Genomic DNA, 11,868 nt, shown 5'->3' with positions numbered 1-11,868 from the left:
TGGCATCGCCTGGCGCCCCGCCGTGCCCGTGGCTCTGCCCCTGGGCGCCGCCTGCCAGTCCCACCGGGACGCCCCCGGCACACAGCAGCGCCCCGAACTCCCACCCCCCTCCTCCTCTCGCACCAGCGGGCGATCTGCGCGGGGTGCCGCGAGTCCGGACGCCCGTAGCGCGGCGCGGTGCCGCTGCCCCCCGAGCGGCGCGGTGCCCCCCCGCAGCCGTTGCGGGCCCTGCCCCCGCGGGAGGAGGGCGGCGGGGCCGGGGGCGGCGCTGGCGGCCGTCGGGGCTGCGGCGAAACACCGCCCCCGAGAGCGGCGGCAGACGGCGCGGAGCTCTGCGCGGGCTGCGGGCGCCCGTCGCCCCCGAGGGTCCCGCGGCCCCGCGGCGCGCCCATGGCCGGCTCGGAGCAGCCCCCGGCGGCGGGCGGCGGCCCCGACGGCGGAGAGGCGCCGGGGGCCGCCGAGGCTCTGGGGGAGCGGCCGCTGAGCCAGGGGCTGAGCGTGCTGGTGGGGCTGGCGCTGTGCGTGACCATGCTGGGGCTGGGCTGCGCCGTGGAGCTGGGGCAGCTGGGGCGGCAGCTGCGGCGCCCCGTGGGGGTGCTGCTGGCGCTGCTGGGGCAGTTCGTGGCCATGCCGCTGGTCGCTTTCCTCCTCGCCCTCATCTTCGCGCTGGACGAGGTGGCGGCCGTGGCGGTGCTGCTGTGCGGCTGCTGCCCCGGGGGGAACCTCTCCAACCTCATGTCGGTGCTCGTCGACGGCGACATGACCCTCAGGTAGGCACCGGGCGCCGGGACGGGGACGGCGTGCGGCTCGGCCCCGGGACCCCGATCCTACCACGGGCCGGGGAGGTCGGGAGAGGGGGGTGTGTTCTGGCATCTCCTGCCCCGGCGCGATCCGCCGTACCTTTCGCTCCCCCGCAGCATCATCATGACCGCCTCCTCCACGCTGCTGGCGCTGCTCCTGATGCCGCTGTGCCTGTGGCTGTACAGCCGGCCCTGGATCCACACGGCGCTGGTGCGGCTGCTGCCCCTGGGTGCCGTCAGCCTGACGCTGGGCAGCACGCTGCTCCCCATTGGCCTGGGGGTGCTCATCCGCTACCGGTACCCCCGCGCCGCCGACCTCCTGGTCAAGGTAAGGGCGCGGCACCGGGCACCGGAGCGGGCATCGGTGCAGTGCAGAGGCTCCGAATGCACAAAGCGAGGGCGGAGGGGGCTCTCCCGCTGTTAAACTCACAGCCTCGTGCCGTTTCTCGCTGTCTGTGGCCAGGTCTCGCTGTGGTCCCTCTTAGTGACCCTGGTGGTCCTCTTCATCCTGACCGGCACCATGCTGGGGCCCGACCTGCTGGCGCACATCCCCGCCTCAGTCTACGCCATCGCCGTGCTGATGCCGCTGACGGGGTACGCCCTGGGGTACGGTTTGGCCACGCTCTTCAGAATGCCCCCGCACTGCCGAAGAACAGTGTCGCTGGAGACAGGCTGCCAGAACGTTCAGCTCTGCACCGCCATCCTCAAGCTCACCTTCCCCCCGCAGCTGGTGGGCGGCATGTACATGTTCCCCCTGCTCTACGCGCTCTTCCAGGCGGCGGAAGCGGGGCTCTTTGTGCTGGCCTACAAGGTGTACGGCAGAGACGGCCCCAAGCAGGAGATGCTGGGCGAGGAGGAGGACACGGACATCTCCTACAGGAAGCTGAAGGAGGAGGAGGTGCCCGATACCTCCTACGGCACGGTGACCGCTGAGGAGCTCGGTGCTGCTCCAACTGAGCCGGCACAGACGGCGCTGTAGGCGGGTGGTGAGGCGACAACGTGGTGTGAGCCATGCCTGTGCCGGGTGCACTCACCCGGACTCTGCTGTTGTTCCAGCTGCTCCCGTCGTACAAAGTGACGTGTGTTTATTGCCATCGCCGGTGTATTTCCTCTCAAGTATATATAAATAATAATAAAATAGTAATAATAAAAGAGGAGAAAGTATCACTGCCACGCAACCCGGTGACCGCTCCTCTCCGTGCGGCGAGGCTCCCGTCCGCTCGAGCGTGGAAGGAGGAGAGCATTCGGAGAGGCCGAGGCACCTTGCACGTGTGCCTCCACGCTCCCCTGGTAAAGCCCCGTGCGACACGCGCTCGCTGCAAACACACGGCGAAGCCCAAACCAAAGCCGTGCTGCCGCCGATTCGTCGCGCGGAGGCAGCGCGGGGACCGCTCCCCTCAGCCCACCGAGCTCCGCGGGCGGCCCGAGGCCCCCGGCCCGGCTCCAGGCAGGCGCCGTCGGGGCGTGGGGAGCCGGGCCCCGCCCCGGGGGTATTTAAGGCCGCCCCCGGCCCGCCGTCCGGGCGCCATGGCGGAGGACGCGATGGAGAGCTACCTGTACGCCGCCTACCCGCCCTACTCGTACCGCTACCCGCCGCCCAAGGGCAAAGGCGGGGCGGGCGGCTGGCGGCCGCGGGGCGGGTACTTCGCGGGCTACGGGGAGGCGGCGGCGGCCGCGGCCGAGTACTTCGACAACTACCAGCGGGCGCAGCTGAAGGCCATCCTGTCGCAGGTGAACCCCAACCTGACGCCGCGGCTCCGCAAGGCCAACACCAAGGAGGTGGGCGTGCAGGTCAACCCGCGGCAGGACGCCTCGGTGCAGTGCTCCCTCGGGCCCCGCACGCTGCTGAGGCGCCGGCCCGGCCCCGCCCCGTCGCGGCCCCGCGAGGCGGCCCCGGAGCCGCAGGCGGAGCAGGAGCAGGGCAGCCCGGCCACCACCAGCACCCGAGCCGTGCGCTTCCCGCGCACCGTCGCCGTGTACTCGCCCGTGGCGTCCCGCCGGCTCACCGCCTTCCCCGAGGAGCCCGAGCCGCCGCCGCGGGAGCTCCAGGAGCCGCGGGAGCCCGAGGAGCCGCCGGCCCCGGCGGCCGTCGAGGAGGAGCGGCGCGAGGCGGAGGCGGAGGCGGTGCGCGCCAGCTGGGAGAAACCGCCCGAGAGCGAGGCCGGGCGCGAGGCCGCTCCTCTGGAGCAGCGCGGGGCCGCGGCGCCGGAGGGGACCCGGGAGGAGGCAGAGCCGCGGGAGGAGCCGCCCGCCGCGCCCCAGAAGCAGCAGGAGGCGGCCCCGGGCAAGGCCCGTCTGCGCTTCCAGGTGAGGAGCGGGGCCTGGGGCGGGGGCCGGGCCGCGCGTCGCTCCCGGTAACGGCCGTGTCCCTCAGTTCTTGGAGCAGAAGTACGGCTACTACCACTGCAAGGACTGCAACATCCGCTGGGAGAGCGCCTACGTGTGGTGCGTGCAGGGCACCAACAAGGTACGTCCCGTCCCGCCCGGCTCCTCGCCGCCCCCCCGCGCCCGCTGACCTCCCCCGCGCCCCGCAGGTGTATTTCCGTCAGTTCTGCCGCACCTGCCAGAAGTCCTACAACCCGTACCGCGTGGAGGACATCACCTGCCAGGTAACGACCCACCCCCTCCCCCCGGGCCGCTCCCCGCCGCCCCCTTCCCCCGCTGACGCCTCTCCCCGCAGAGCTGCAAGCAGACGCGCTGCACCTGCCCCGTGAAGCTGCGCCACGTGGACCCCAAGAGGCCGCACCGCCAGGACCTGTGCGGGAGGTGCAAGGGGAAGCGCCTCTCCTGCGACAGCACCTTCAGCTTCAAATACATCATCTGAGGAGGAGGATGGGGGATTTTGTTTGTTTAGGGCTCTTCCAGGGAACTGCAGGCTCGGCAGGTTGATTTCTGTTGTTGTTGTTTGGGGGGTGGCTGGGAAAGCTGCGAGTAAAGGTTGGGCGAAGCCTCTGCTGGTCAGCTGGGGCTGTGCCCGGTTTGGGGGCGCGTGTTGAAGTTTTGGTAATGGTGTAAGGGAAGAGCCTGCAAATCATGGTTTGCCAATTAGCGCCAGCCTGGGCTGCAGCCGGCTCGAGGCTGTGCGGAGTCTCAGACAGGAAAGAACACTGGTTACCCATCCTGCATGGGAAGCTCAACCGCTTGGGCATCAGGCTGACATCCACCGCGGGTGGCGGAGCACATCACAGAGAGGGCCCTGGCGGTGGTCAGTCACTGTGCACGTTGGTGTTGCAGGGCTCCTGCACTGCTGTTCCTCTCTGGACAGCGGCTGAGAATGACTTTGTTTGTAGAAGTCAGGCTGCTGCCGGTATGGCTGTCCAGGCCTGGCTGAGCTGGTGTTGTACGTTTGGGGGGGGGGGGTCTTAATTCGTCTTCAGAGGCAGCTGTCACTGACTGATGGTGAAGGAGTTGTTGGTGTTACACACACTGGGTGAACAGAAACTTTGGGTTACTGGGAGAAGTGACACTCATAGGGCTCCAGCTTCCTCTGAGCCTGCGGGTGCTGCACAAGGAGCTGTACCACGTGGCGGTGTGTGCTTGGAGTCACCCCTACGTGTGGTTCTGCTGCCTTTCATCAGGGAAGGAGCGGATCACTGCACATCTGGGATGGGGTTTGCAGCTAGAGGTGGTGCACCCAGACTATTTCTGCTGCCAGGGTGAGGTCTCTGTTGGGATGAGCACGTTTCAGTGGTGTTATGCACATCAGTGCACTACAGCAGTGCCACCTGCACAGACAACTCAGGGAAACCTGTGCCCCACTATAGTCTACCTCATAGCGAAGGAGTTGGGTAAACAATGGAGAAATGTACTTTCCTGAGAACGCAAATAAAGCTGTTACCTTTGAAATTAAGCACTACACTGGACTGAGTCGTGTGGAGAACTCTTCTAAGGTGGCTTCTTGAGAGAAGAACTGACTTGAGATCACCAGCAGGAGTGACTGAAGCAGGGAGCAGTCTGTGCTGCTCTCATAGAAGCTGTGATATGGTGGGGACGGGACTGCTGTCATTTCCAGCAGTGAATGCCTGTTGGGGGGTGGTGTTAATGCTACAGCTCCTCCAGCATAGACATAGCTCATCCTGCTGTGAGTTCCTGCCTTATTTAAGTGCATCCCTTGAACTTACTGCAGTAACTCCTTGTAGCTCTGTAACTTAAACCTTTTGCAGTAAGAGTACAATGTATCACCAGCAATTAATTGCTCAGTAGCTTCATTTATGCTTGCTTCACTAATTACTATAACAGCATGGTGCGTTCTAGGAATGAGCAGAGCACTACTAATTTTTCCACAGCAACACAAGTTCTGTGTCATGTGAAGTGTTAGGGCAGCTAACAGAAATAGCAGTTCAGCTCTTCCTTTGTATACAGCTCTCCTCACAAGCATGGCTTTGAGGACTACTCGCTGTGGAGTTACCAGCAATAGCCAGAGTGGAAATGCAGTACACCTGAGAATTGGGATACCCCCAGCTGCCTTGGAAGGCACACAGCTGGTGCTGGGAGCCCAGCTGAGCTTCAGGATCCCTCCTTCAGTGGTGAAGGAGGGGCAGACTGGCCCTACCTGCTGCTGCGAGGTCCTGGGGCGTGGAGGAAGGGGAATGCAGCAGGCAGTGCTATTATAATGGTGTTAAACCATCTTTGTGCTGTGCTGGTTCCTAGTGCAGCGGTAGGCGTGAGTGTCACTCCTCTAACATAAATATATTCACTGCTTTTATTGCTTGATGTACAGTTCTGCATCCCTTCCCACTTTACTGCTCTGTCATGTCTTTGACAGCACATGCTGCATTGTTCCTCAGTTCAGCAGAAAGAAGGGAAGCTGCATAAGCACACAGGTCACCATCAGAGCAGAAAGGAGCAGAGTTGTCAGCTCTTCAAAGGTATCTTGAGCGCGCGCCGCACAGCTTTTCCATGAAGAGGTGCTTTTTGCAGATGTTAGCTCTGATAATAATGCACTCAGTGCATCTTAAAGGTGTCAGACACCGTGCTGGGTTTCAGACAGCCTTCACTACAGCTGGGTTCAGCATGCTGCTGGCACCGGGTGAGAATGAGTCACTGGGGAAGTGGCAACCAGCAAGAAGAGCAGCACTTAGCATTGCCTGATGCCCTCTTGCAGAAGGGGCTGTGAGCAGCCAGGAGGGAAGGATGGGGCTCTGTCTGAGAGAACGGGCGGCACAGCGGAGGTCTGGAGGTGGCTCTGAAACCGCAGTGAACCAGGAAGCGTGCAGACAGTGAGGTACTATGATTTATGTTCCACAGGGCAGGTCCCAGTTTCCAGCAGCCATTGTAAAGCGAGGAAGATGTGTAACTGAGGAACCGTATGCAGAAATTCAGCTTTGAGGAGTCTTACAAATTCTCTTTACGTTCTCAGAAGATGCCTGGGAAAATGCACGGGCCAGCCACAAGGAAAAAAACAGGAATATGGGGCTCCCATTCTTCTGTAGCCAGCATTTAGCTTAAGTACTTAAATGCTCCTAAAAATAGATGGACTTCTGGCTTGTAAAACTACACGAGATGACAGATACAATGTCTTTTATTTTTACAAAAAAAAAAAAAGCTGGTAAAAGATGATGTAAATAAAAGTGTAATGCGCCACTAAATAGAACTACTTATCCCCCCCTGTAAATACTTATTAAATAATTAAGAACACCATCTACAGTACCACAAAACCACCAAAATAATTCAATTTTTATCAGGGTCAGGAAAAAAAAATACAGTGATTTATGGATGTGCCTCGACTGGTTACAGAGCTTGTTAGGATAACGTAACTACTGTCAGCAGCCCAACAGTGTGCACAGTGCCTTCAGTTAATGCGCTTCAGTACAGTTAATTACATTTCTAGTGGGGTCGAATTCCCCCAGAAAGGCAGAGCTAAGAATTTCAGTTCTACATTCTAAACTCTGGAATTAGAGCCCATTAAAAAAAAAAAAATCACAGTGGGTAAGAGATGTATATAAAAATACAGGGTGTTCCTTTCAAATCACAGGAATGGTGGGACTACATTCTTTTTTTTTTCTTCTTTTTCTTTTTTCTTTTTTTCTTTTTATTATTTTTTCTTTTTTTACAAAATGCTGTTGGTTTCAACAGAATCCAGTTTGTTTTATGCTACAGACTTTGACACTGAACTAGAAGAATATTGCCTGTTCGCATGGTTTGGGAGGCAGTCCTTTTGTCTGTATAGTCCCAATTCCTTAGGCTTAACTTGAGCCATGTATGTGCATTCAGACTTTGTTTGAACCCTGCAGGCGACTCAGACTGCAAGTCACATATGTGACTACCAATAGTGAGAACTCCCCTTCCCCTCAGCTTTATACACACCTAATGTCTTAACAGTGCATTGCACAAATTTACAAGAAAAATACTGGTTTTGCACTATACAGTTTCTAGAATATATACAGAATAAAATAAGTTAACTTCTAATGAGAATTGCTGATGGGCAGCATATATCTTTAATATACATTTTAAAGTCTCTGCAGGCAGCTACTTTTTGGTTAGTTGTTATCAATATTTGTAACATAAGCACTGATCAGAGAACTGAGCAGCATTCCAATAAAGTTAACAGATATATTATTTCTTTTAGAAACACTGGGAAATCCCAGTTTAAAATATTATTAAATGTCCTAACATTTACACGCTATGAGGATTAGATCTAATAAAATAAAATTTCTTCAAAAATAATCTTGCAGCTCTTATAAGCATGCTCTGAGACCTCATTTAACAATCATCCATACCTCCAAAAAACAACTGTCACATAGCCACACATACCAACTCACACACATCGTTTCCTCGTTACGGACAACAAAACAAAACACCGAGAAGTCAATGGTTTTTGCAGTCAGAAGCCATCCTACTCATAGTCGACCGCACGCTCTTCATGATGCTGCAAAGTGTCTCATTAGGTATCAGCTGATGATTATATCTACTGCTGCTGGAAAGCCAGGGAGCCTTGCAGGTCTTCAGCCAAAATAAACCAGCCTTGATTTTAGCCTCATCCCACCTGCAGTACTGATTCAACGTTTAGAGGCTGTTACTGCAAACACCACGTATAGTTCTGTTACGACAGAAAATAATGCATATGTATGCATTACATTTAAGCCCTTTTCCTTTCATGTAGGTTTTATACATACATTTAATTAAAAAAATACTACTGCCACACAGCTACTGTGTAGAAAAAGCAGTTAAGTAAGATGTTAACTTCAATTTTCAGATTTTTTTACTTCTGAAGAAATAAGTTCTTGCTGTGATGAAACCGGGTCATTTGTCAGGATTGCTGGAGAGTTTCTTTTTCATGGTTTTTGTTGTTTGTTTGTTTGTTTTTAAATGAAAGGTGCTCAATAATAGTCCGAAGCATCTTCAGAATCAGTTCTCTTCTAAATGACAGCTGTTCAGAATCCAGTGCTCACAAGACTGACTCCTGGTTTGATTTTCCCTAGAAGGTGATAGGATTGCACCATGCGTAGAGACTCTCGAATTTCTAGGTTAAGTTCCATCAGCTTCGAGCTGGCCTCAGACATATCCTGGTTGGAGCCCACTACTGCAAAGCTCCCGGTCTGACCAAGTGTCTGGTGACGGAAATATATGTGCAGCAGTGTTTGGATCGGGTCGTCTTCCGAACTGCCAAAGATGTCGTGGGGCCAAATGGATCTGTGGACACACAGTTTGTATTTAGACATTTAAAATAAATAAATAAAGAAATAAATATTTAAGCATTCCTAAAACAGGGATCTGAACGGAAGGTACAGAAATGCAAGAGGAATGTTTTTTTTTTCTGTAGAGTCCTTATAGTTCACAGTATGATTTTTCACAAAGCCAAATTCTAAAGAACAAGTATTACTACAGTTGCCTTTTTTAAAAATCAAAAAATGCCGATGAACATAATAATTATTAATATAATATATTAATAATTAATGCAATAGTTAATCAACTGTGCTTGTCTTTTTCAGTAAGAGTATCTAGCAATAGCTGAAAAAATTGGAATAGTGCTTACCATCCCTGTCTTTAAATTAGAACGGCCCATTAGCAAAAGTCTGGCCCGAAAGCATAATCCTTATGCACTCACCTGAAAGCCTTGACCTGTGCTACGGCTGACACAAACTCCTTGCTTCTCAGGGCTTCAATGAGAGAGTGAATCGCTGTTTCTGTGCTAGCTTGGGAAGCTTCTGCAATTTCAATTTCCTCGATACCACTGTCAGATGCAGCCTCAGCCTCTTTCAGACAGCTCTCCAGAAGAGCAAGTTCCTCAGACATGTTTATGACCTAAAAGAAATACGAAAGTAAGCTTTTCTAGTTTAAATATATTTCTAGCTAAATTAAGCTTCAGCTGATCAGACAAATTTTTCCTCCTTGGTGCAATCCTAACTAAGACACAGAAAATGTAATCCAACTGTTTGCTCCAGTTCCTTATACATACAGCCAGTTTTATGGCCCAAGTACGTATATCGGGTATTTCAGCTTTCCCTGATGAAATTTCCATCTTTGTCAGTTCTTTAAAATTTGTTCCAAAAAGTACATTTTTCTTCTCACATCACTTAGCAATGATTAAATTGATATGAAGCATTAAACACTTTGGAAAGTACAACAGAAATTGTGTTGTTGCAATGACAACCTCAACATGAAGAAAAGATCTGTAAGCATACACAGCCCAGCAGAATGACTGTAATTCAGATAATGTATATAATACCATCTTTCGCTTTAGCTCCAGCATATAAGCAAAAGACAAAAGCAGGCTCAGAACGGGGTTCTACAGCTGACTTGAGAATTCAGGCTGCTGTGATGCTGACCTTCCGTGACATTCTCCATACAAAACAAACTCACTTATTTGCAGCCTCTACAAAAATCTGGAGATCTAAGTGAGTAACATGCATCATTTTTTTCCTAAACCAAAGACTTCCACACCTCTTCTTTGTTTTCCTCTCCACTACATCAAGCAATACTTTCTTCTTTTAAAATGCTAGCTCTATTGCATTACCATCCCAGTGGGAGAGTGTTGAGAAGACATTACGAGCAGCACAACTCATCCAGATAAACTCAATTAAGATTACATATGTACCACGTGTGCACAGCTGAATGACGTATTTTGCTTCTAAAGTTAGCACACCTCAAAATCAGCCAGAAGACATCTAGCATGCATTACTAACTACACACAGGTTGGGACTAGGGTTGCAGTGAAACTGAATGGCGGCTGGCGTGATGCAGTTAAGTGATAGACCGGTAGTAAGTCACCGTGTTCCTCACAGGAAGCACTGGGGTGATGGAAAGGGGCTCATCACAGAACTCTGCTGGCTGAAGTTGTTGTAGCTTGATTAGCACACGCCAAGAGTGCAACTGAAATATTTAAAGTCCTCATTGCTGGACTCCCTGCATTCCTAAGAGCTTTCAAATTGTACAAAAATCAACACTGATAATTGCACATCTCAGAAAATTCCTGCAAGTTCTACTTAGATCTTTTATTAATTAGCTGTAGAGTAGCTGGGTACCCTCCTGCAGTTTTTAACAAGATGTCCTGCAGAAAAACACGTTACCAAAATGTATTCAAAGTGGTTTGGCTTTAAAATGTCAACAGCAAGTAGCTAAATGGTATGATTTTCATTACCTCTGCTTCTTTTTTGATTGTGTTTACTTGGCTGATAAGTTTGCAGTAGGCTTGGAACAGAAGCAGCAACTGGAAATGCAACTTGTATAGCCTCCGACATAACTCCAGTTCCTACAAATGTAAACAACGTCATTAGATTCACAAAGTGAGAAACGTGCTATCCAATACAAGAAACAAATGACAACTTCAGTATAGAATGTGCAAAAAGTAGAAGTAGTTATTTGGTTACTGATGAAAATGCCAAAAAGATTTGCAAGCTAATGCAGCAAGAAGCTAATGAAAAGCAAATGAAAGCTTCATTCAGTTCTATATTTATAGGTAGACTCTCTCACACAGGTTAAGAGTTCACATTTTAATAAGAAGTTACATTTCCAAATGGCAGGAGAAAAAGTGATTCAAAATGCATTTTAAAATGTCATGTTCCCAGACAGAATATCACGGATTGTTTACTTGTATTGTTGATGTTTTACTGCTTTGAATTCAGGAACTAAAACAAAAGAATATCGTTGTGATTGGTAAGTACACCATCTTTCATAACCACTAATATAAATAGTACATAACCTGGTCTTTAGCTTATAACTGCCTGATTGAATAAGAGGAAAATAATTCCATTCTTGAATGTAAGAATAATGTTTCCTTTGTGAAAGGTAGCTCTGTTTCTGTTTTAGAACATACCACATGATATAATCTTAAAGAAATGAAACAGCAGCATTAACTTGTGCACTGTCTTGTTTCAATTTTTATGCTTCTGAAACTATTCGAGATGCAGACAGTGCTGGTACTGCTTTACAGAAAGATACAAGAGCTAATTCTAATGGAAAAATCTTCTATAAGGTTCTACTTACTACAGGATTCTGTTATCTACAAAGAACCAACAGTTCACTGGGTTAGATGATGCAGAAATGAAGCACACAGCATTTTTGTAATAGTCTATGACAAGACACCACTATGTCACAAATGGATGAGACAAATGGAGACCAGCTCGTTGACTGGCATGGTTAAATATTCGATAAATCAAGAACCATCACTTACTGCTAGAATTTCCATTTGCTAAGCAAGAAGATGAGCAGGTCACAAAAATACAAAGAAAGAAAAAAGATCAAGAATTAGTGCAGGAAATCATTTTAATAAGGGTAAAAGATGTCCCAGGTAAAATGGAGAATGAAATACAAGTAACATGCTCCAAATATACCCTGAATGGAAAAAAAAAAATTAACAGATTGAAGTTGAATTACTATACACTTGCTGTTGTAATTACCAATATAATACAGTGACTTTATTGTCCCACAACACGAGTACACGAGTAACGTACTTCACCTTAGAACCCTGCCTGGTCTTTACATATTGTATGGTGTTAAAGGTATGCAAAATTAGAAATTCCAAAGCAGGTCTGAACATCTGTATAATCTCTACAATGCTTCTCACTTTTCTGTTTAAGCACAGGAAATTATTTCTAAAATTTGAGGTGCATGTGGATAGGAATTTGCA

General features: G+C 50.9%; 3 protein-coding genes across 20 annotated transcripts in view; 2 read left to right on the top strand and 1 right to left on the bottom strand.

Moving 5' to 3' along the window:
* The first annotated feature begins 317 nt into the window (after positions 1-317).
* On the top strand, positions 318-1,978 carry SLC10A4 (solute carrier family 10 member 4). Its single transcript, XM_001233593.7, has 3 exons — positions 318-770; positions 918-1,128; positions 1,264-1,978. Exons 1-3 carry the CDS (start codon positions 391-393, stop codon positions 1,777-1,779), a joined length of 1,107 nt encoding a protein of 368 aa, XP_001233594.2. The 5' UTR covers positions 318-390; the 3' UTR covers positions 1,780-1,978.
* A 342-nt stretch (positions 1,979-2,320) lies between these two features.
* Positions 2,321-4,650, top strand: ZAR1 (zygote arrest 1). Its single transcript, XM_003641208.6, has 4 exons — positions 2,321-3,107; positions 3,175-3,267; positions 3,335-3,409; positions 3,481-4,650. Exons 1-4 carry the CDS (start codon positions 2,328-2,330, stop codon positions 3,622-3,624), a joined length of 1,092 nt encoding a protein of 363 aa, XP_003641256.4. The 5' UTR covers positions 2,321-2,327; the 3' UTR covers positions 3,625-4,650.
* A 1,653-nt stretch (positions 4,651-6,303) lies between these two features.
* The window catches only part of FRYL (FRY like transcription coactivator), a 158,403-nt gene continuing 152,838 nt past the window's right edge, over positions 6,304-11,868 (bottom strand). For 14 of the 18 annotated variants that reach the window (XM_046941215.1, XM_046941217.1, XM_046941216.1 and 11 more), the window contains 4 exons: positions 11,413-11,430; positions 10,381-10,491; positions 8,848-9,044; positions 6,304-8,432 (listed from right to left, as the gene is read on the bottom strand). In XM_046941215.1, the coding sequence (XP_046797171.1) occupies positions 8,174-8,432; positions 8,848-9,044; positions 10,381-10,491; positions 11,413-11,430 (585 nt within the window). In that variant the 3' untranslated portion in view covers positions 6,304-8,173. The remainder of the gene's footprint in view (positions 8,433-8,847; positions 9,045-10,380; positions 10,492-11,412; positions 11,431-11,868) is intronic. The other 4 variants (XM_015285496.4, XM_040700254.2, XM_025149936.3 and 1 more) reach the window with 1 other exon arrangement.

Source organism: Gallus gallus, chromosome 4 (assembly GCF_016699485.2).
Source record: "Gallus gallus isolate bGalGal1 chromosome 4, bGalGal1.mat.broiler.GRCg7b, whole genome shotgun sequence".
NCBI lineage: Eukaryota > Metazoa > Chordata > Aves > Galliformes > Phasianidae > Gallus > Gallus gallus.
Note: the sequence above shows the minus strand (reverse complement) of the source record. Positions and strands in the feature narration are given on the sequence as shown.